At 45.8% G+C, this 7,013-nt stretch overlaps 1 protein-coding gene across 1 annotated transcript in view; it reads right to left on the bottom strand.

Annotated features, from left to right (window-relative positions):
• The window catches only part of LOC123991481 (low density lipoprotein receptor adapter protein 1-like), a 50,568-nt gene extending 44,033 nt beyond the window's left edge, over nucleotides 1–6,535 (bottom strand). The window contains exons 1-2 of the mRNA XM_046293100.1: nucleotides 6,458–6,535; nucleotides 5,309–5,421 (exon numbers count right to left, since the gene is read on the bottom strand). Coding sequence (XP_046149056.1) covers nucleotides 5,309–5,421; nucleotides 6,458–6,535 — 191 coding nt within the window. The remainder of the gene's footprint in view (nucleotides 1–5,308; nucleotides 5,422–6,457) is intronic.
• Nucleotides 6,536–7,013: the final 478 nt, after the last annotated feature.

Raw genomic sequence — 7,013 nt, forward strand, 5'->3', positions numbered from 1 at the left:
TGAATAACAGAAGACTGAACATCAGAATTCATTATGACTCAAATAACCGATGAGGGCCATATTCCTTTTATCGGTTTCAGCATGCACAGGTGAGGAGAGGACAGGACAGGAGAGAACAGGAGAGGACAGGAGAAGACAGGAGAGGACAGGAGAGGAGAGGACAGGAGAGGAGAGGACAGGAAAGAACAGGAGAGGAGAGGACAGGAAAGGACAGGAGAGGAGAGAGGAGAGGACAGGAGAAAACAGGAGAGGAGAGGACAGGAGAGGAGAGGACAGGAAAGAACAGGAGAGGAGAGGACAGGAAAGGACAGGAGAGGACAGGAGAGGACAGGAGAGGAGAGGACAGGAGAGGAGAGAACAGGAGAGGAGAGAACAGGAGAGGAGAGGACAGGAGAGGAGAGAACAGGAGAGGACAGGAGAGGAGAGGACAGGAAAGAACAGGAGAGGAGAGGACAGGAGAGGAGAGGACAGGAGAGGAGAGAACAGGAGAGGAGAGAACAGGAGAGGACAGGAGAGGACAGGAGAGGAGAGAACAGGAGAGGAGAGAACAGGAGAGGAGAGGACAGGAGAGGAGAGAACAGGAGAGGAGAGAACAGGAGAGGAGAGAACAGGAGAGGAGAGGACAGGAGAGGACAGGAGAGGACAGGAGAGGAGAGGACAGGAAAGAACAGGAGAGGAGAGGACAGGAAAGGACAGGAGAGGACAGGAAAGGACAGGAGAGGACAGGAGAGGAGAGGACAGGAGAGGAGAGAACAGGAGAGGAGAGAACAGGAGAGGAGAGAACAGGAGAAGACAGGAGAAGACAGGAGAGGAGAAAACAGGAGAGGAGAGGACAGGAGAGGAGAGGACAGGAGAGGAGAGAACAGGAGAGGAGAGAACAGGAGAGGAGAGGACAGGAGAGGAGAGAACAGGAGAGGACAGGAGAGGACAGGAGAGGAGAGGACAGGAAAGAACAGGAGAGGAGAGGACAGGAAAGGACAGGAGAGGACAGGAGAGGAGAGGACAGGAGAGGAGAGGACAGGAGAGGAGAGAACAGGAGAGGACAGGAGAGGAGAGAACAGGAGAGGAGAGAACAGGAGAAGACAGGAGAAGACAGGAGAGGAGAAAACAGGAGAGGAGAGGACAGGAGAGGAGAGGACAGGAGAGGAGAGAACAGGAGAGGAGAGAACAGGAGAAGACAGGAGAGGAGAGGAGAAAACAGGAGAGGAGAAAACAGGAGAAGAGAGAACAGGAGAGGACAGGACAGGAGAGGAGAAAACAGGAGAGGAGAAAACAGGAGAGGACAGGAGAGGAGAGGAGAAAACAGGAGAGGAGAAAACAGGAGAGGACAGGAGAGGACAGGACAGGAGAGGAGAAAACAGGAGAGGAGAAAACAGGAGAAGAGAGAACAGGAGAGGACAGGACAGGAGAGGAGAAAACAGGAGAGGAGAAAACAGGAGAGGACAGGAGAGGACAGGAGAGGAGAAAACAGGAGAGGACAGGAGAGGACAGGACAGGAGAGGAGAAAACAGGAGAGGACAGGAGAGGACAGGAGAGGACAGGACAGGAGAGGAGAAAACAGGAGAGGACAGGAGAGGACAGGAGAGGAGAAAACAGGAGAGGAGAGAACAGGAGAAGAGAGAACAGGAGAGGAGAAAACAGGAGAGGACAGGAGAGGACAGGAGAGGAGAGAACAGGAGAGGACAGGAGAGGACAGGAGAGGACAGGAGAGGAGAGAACAGGAGAGGACAGGACAGGAGAGGACAGGACAGGAGAGGAGAAAACAGGAGAGGACAGGAGAGGACAGGACAGGAGAGGAGAAAACAGGAGAGGAGAGAACAGGAGAAGAGAGAACAGGAGAGGAGAAAACAGGAGAGGAGAAAACAGGAGAGGACAGGACAGGAGAGGAGAAAACAGGAGAGGAGAAAACAGGAGAGGACAGGAGAGGACAGGACAGGAGAGGAGAGGAGAGGACAGGACAGGAGAGGAGAGAACAGGAGAGGACAGGAGAGGACAGGACAGGAGAGGAGAAAACAGGAGAGGAGAGAACAGGAGAAGAGAGAACAGGAGAGGACAGGACAGGAGAGGAGAAAACAGGAGAGGAGAAAACAGGAGAGGACAGGAGAGGACAGGACAGGAGAGGAGAAAACAGGAGAAGAGAGAACAGGAGAAGAGAGAACAGGAGAGGACAGGACAGGAGAGGAGAGAACAGGAGAGGACAGGAGAGGAGAGAACAGGAGAGGAGAAAACAGGAGAAGAGAGAACAGGAGAAGAGAGAACAGGAGAGGACAGGACAGGAGAGGACAGGACAGGAGAAGAGAGAACAGGAGAGGACAGGAGAGAGGACAGGAGAGGAGAGGAGAAGACAGGAGAAGAAGGGAGAGGACAGGACAGGAGAGGAGAGAACAGGAGAGGAGAGAACAGGAGAGGACAGGACAGGAGAGGAGAAGACAGGAGAAGAAGGGAGAGGACAGGACAGGAGAGGAGAGAACAGGAGAGGACAGGACAGGAGAGGAGAAGACAGGAGAAGAAGGGAGAGGAGAGGAGAGGAGAGGAGAGGAGAGGAGAGGAGAGGAGAGGAGAGGAGAGAGCGAAAGAGAGTGGAGAATATCAACTAAAGGAAATGTTTGTTTACATTGTCAAGGCTGAGGATGTTTCTCCTCCCTCCCCTCCATCGCTGCTCCCTCTATTCTCCTCTCCTCCTCTAGATTACAGTTGTTTTCTATCCCCTCTATTCTCCTCTCCTCCTCTAGATTACAGTTGTTTTCTATCCCCTCTATTCTCTCCTCCTCTAGATTACAGTTGTTTTCTATCCCCTCTATTCTCCTCTCCTCCTCTAGATTACAGTTGTTTTCTATCCCCTCTATTCTCCTCTCCTCTAGATTACAGTTGTTTTCTATCCCCTCTATTCTCCTCTAGATTACAGTTTTTTTCTATCCCCTCTATTCTCCTCTCCTCCTCTAGATTACAGTTGTTTTCTATCCCCTCTATTCTCCTCTCCTCCTCTAGATTACAGTTGTTTTCTATCCCCTCTATTCTCCTCTCCTCCTCTAGATTACAGTTGTTTTCTATCCCCTCTATTCTCCTCTCCTCCTCTAGATTACAGTTGTTTTCTATCCCCTCTATTCTCCTCTCCTCTAGATTACAGTTGATTTCTATCCCCTCTATTCTCCTCTCCTCTAGATTACAGTTGTTTTCTATCCCCTCTATTCTCCTCTCCTCTAGATTACAGTTGATTTCTATCCCCTCTATTCTCCTCTCCTCTAGATTACAGTTGTTTTCTATCCCCTCTATTCTCCTCTCCTCCTCTAGATTACAGTTGTTTTCTATCCCCTCTATTCTCCTCTCCTCTAGATTACAGTTGATTTCTATCCCCTCTATTCTCCTCTCCTCCTCTAGATTACAGTTGTTTTCTATCCCCTCTATTCTCCTCTCCTCCTCTAGATTACAGTTGTTTTCTATCCCCTCTATTCTCCTCTCCTCTAGATTACAGTTGTTTTCTATCCCCTCTATTCTCCTCTCCTCTAGATTACAGTTGTTTTCTATCCCCTCTATTCTCCTCTCCTCCTCTAGATTACAGTTGATTTCTATCCCCTCTATTCTCCTCTCCTCTAGATTACAGATGTCATCTTTTCTTTTCTTTCCACAGACTCAGTGTTTCTTTCCATCTCTCGTTCAAGCCTGTCCTGTGGTGATTCTCACAACCTAGGATACACACAATTAAGACACACACACACACACACTAAAAAATACAGAGACACAATTATACAGACAATCATTTACACAAACACACACTTACACATGCGCACACACAGTACACGTAAACATTCACATACACAATTAATCTCTCAAATACACAGAATCCAGCCCTCAAAGCATTGACATAGATTGAGGGGAAGAGAGAAGGAGAGAGGGGGATGATTTACATAGATTGAGGGGAAGAGAGAAGAAGAGAGAGGGGGATGATGTACATAGATTGAGGGGAAGAGAGAAGAAGAGACAGGGGGATGATTTACATAGATTGAGGGGAAGAGAGAAGAAGAGACAGGGGGATGATTTACATAGATTGAGGGGAAGAGAGAAGAAGAGAGAGGGGGATGATGTACATAGATTGAGGGGAAGAGAGAAGAAGAGACAGGGGATGATTTACATAGATTGAGGGGAAGAGAGAAGAAGAGACAGGGGGATGATTTACATAGATTGAGGGGAAGAGAGAAGAAGAGAGAGGGGGATGATGTACATAGATTGAGGGGAAGAGAGAAGAAGAGAGAGGGGGATGAGAGGGGGTGATTTACATAGATTGAGGGGAAGAGAGAAGAAGAGACAGGGGGATGATGTACATAGATTGAGGGGAAGAGAGAAGAAGAGACAGGGGGATGATTTACATAGATACATAGTTCTCTAGACCGTCATTATTTACCTGTATATGGAGCGGTTCTCTAGACGGTCATTATGATGTCATTATTTACCTCTATATACGGAGCGGTTCTCTAGACGGTCATTATTTACCTCTATATACGGAGCGGTTCTCTAGACGGTCATTATTTACCTGTATACGGAGCGGTTCTCTAGACGGTCATTATGACGTCATTATTTACCTCTATATACGGAGCGGTTCTCTAGACGGTCATTATGATGTCATTATTTACCTGTATATATGGAGCGGTTCTCTAGACGGTCATTATGATGTCATTATTTACCTCTATATACGGAGCGGTTCTCTAGACGGTCATTATGATGTCATTATTTACCTGTATACGGAGCGGTTCTCTAGACGGTCATTATGATGTCATTATTTACCTATATACGAAGCGGTTCTCTAGACGGTCATTATGATGTCATTATTTACCTGTATACGGAGCGGTTCTCTAGACGGTCATTATTTACCTGTATACGGAGCGGTTCTCTAGACGGTCATTATGATGTCATTATTTACCTGTATACGGAGCGGTTCTCTAGACGGTCATTATTTACCTGTATACGGAGCGGTTCTCTAGACGGTCATTATGATGTCATTATTTACCTGTATACGGAGCGGTTCTCTAGACGGTCATTATGATGTCATATTGTTTACCTATAGATGGACACATTCTCTATGAGGTCATTATGATGTCATATTGTTTACCTATAGATGGACACATTCTCTATGAGGTCATTATGATGTCATATTGTTTACCTATAGATGGACACATTCTCTATGAGGTCATTATGATGTCATATTGTTTACCTATAGATGGACACATTCTCTATGAGGTCATTATGATGTCATATTGTTTACCTATAGATGGACACATTCTCTATGAGGTCATTATGATGTCATATTGTTTACCTATAGATGGACACATTCTCTATGAGGTCCTGTGTCTCTGTGTCTGTGATGATGATTCCCTTAGGAGAGATGGTCAAGGTCACCTTACGGAACTTCTTAGCACTTGCCCGGGCCTATGGATAGGAAACACACGACAGTTTTAAAATAGATTTATCAGCTGATAGAAACGTCAACAATGGTATCCTATTACCTATATAAATGCTCAATTCAAATCAAGGGGCTTTATTGGCATGGGAAACATATGTTAACATTTCCAAAGCAAGTGAAGTAGATAATATACAAAAGTGAAATAAACAACAAAAAACATTACACATACAGAAGTTCCAAAATAATAAAGACATTTCAAATGTCATATTATGTCTATATACAGTGTTGTAACGATGTACAAATGGTTAAAGTAAATATTGGTTGTATTTGGTGTTTATTCTTCACTGGTTGACCTTTTCTTGTGGCAACAGGTCACAAATATTGCTACTGTGATGGCACACTGTGGAATTTCACCCAGTAGATATGGGAGTTTATCAAAATCGGGTTTGTTTTCAAATTCTTTGTGGACCTGTGTAATATGAGGGAAACGTGTGTCTCTAATATGGTCATACATTTGGCAGGAGGTTAGGAAGTGCAGCTCAGTTTCCACCTCATTTGGTGGCCTTTCTATGTTTACAGTTGAAGTCGGTAGTTTACATACACTTAGGTTGGAGTCATTAAAACTCGTTATTCAACCACTCTACAAATGTATTGTTAACAAAGTATAGTTTTGGCAAGTCGGTTAGGACACCTAGTTGTCACATCTGCTCCTGCCACACCCCATAGTGGACATCCGGTGTCTCCTTGACCTGCAGCCATTCCCCTAGTTCTCTCTCCCTCTCCCTTTCCCTCTCCCTCTCTGTGTGTGTGTGTGATTGTGTGGTTGGAGACAGGTGTGCTGGAGTCAGAGCAGTTCCCCACCAGCTGCAACCTGTTCCATAATCAAGACCTCTACAAATACTCAGTCCTGCCACTTCCACTCTGCCAGATCGTAATCTCCGTTCAGTCAGTCTTCTAGAAGCTTCTAGCTATTTGTTATCCTTATTTAAGATCCCGTAACTACAGTTTTGCCGCTCTGACTCTGGTTCCTGTCTCCTGTTTCACATCTCACCACCCTGCTACCTTGTTCTGGATCCTCTTTACTCCCTTGGATTCCCCTCCTCCGGACCTGTTTCCCATCTCCAACCTCAGCCTCCACATCTGGTTTCCTACAACTCATCCGAACATCCCTGGAAATGCACTTCATCTCTCCCTGTTACAATACATATCTTGGTTCATTCATTCCTGATTTCTGCTCTGAGTCTGCTCTTGCTCTCCGTGCTGCTCCACCTGACACTACTTTGTGCATGACACAAGTAATTTTTCCAACAATTGTTTACAGACAGGTTATTTCACTTATAATTCACTGTATCACAATTCCAGTGCATCAGAAGTTTACATACACTAAGTTGACTTTTGCCTTTAAACAGCTTGGAAAATTCCAGAAAATGATGTCATGACTTTAGAAGCTTCTTGCTAATTGACATAATTTGAGTCAATTGGAGGTGTACATGTGGATGTATTAGGAAAATCAAAAGAAATCAGCCAAGACTTCAGAAAAGTAATTGTAGACCTCCACAAGTCTGGTTCATCCTTGGGAGCAATTTCCAAATGCCTGAAGGTACCACGTTCATCTGTA

Source organism: Oncorhynchus gorbuscha, linkage group LG12, assembly GCF_021184085.1.
Source record: "Oncorhynchus gorbuscha isolate QuinsamMale2020 ecotype Even-year linkage group LG12, OgorEven_v1.0, whole genome shotgun sequence".
In the NCBI taxonomy this organism is placed as follows: domain Eukaryota; kingdom Metazoa; phylum Chordata; class Actinopteri; order Salmoniformes; family Salmonidae; genus Oncorhynchus; species Oncorhynchus gorbuscha.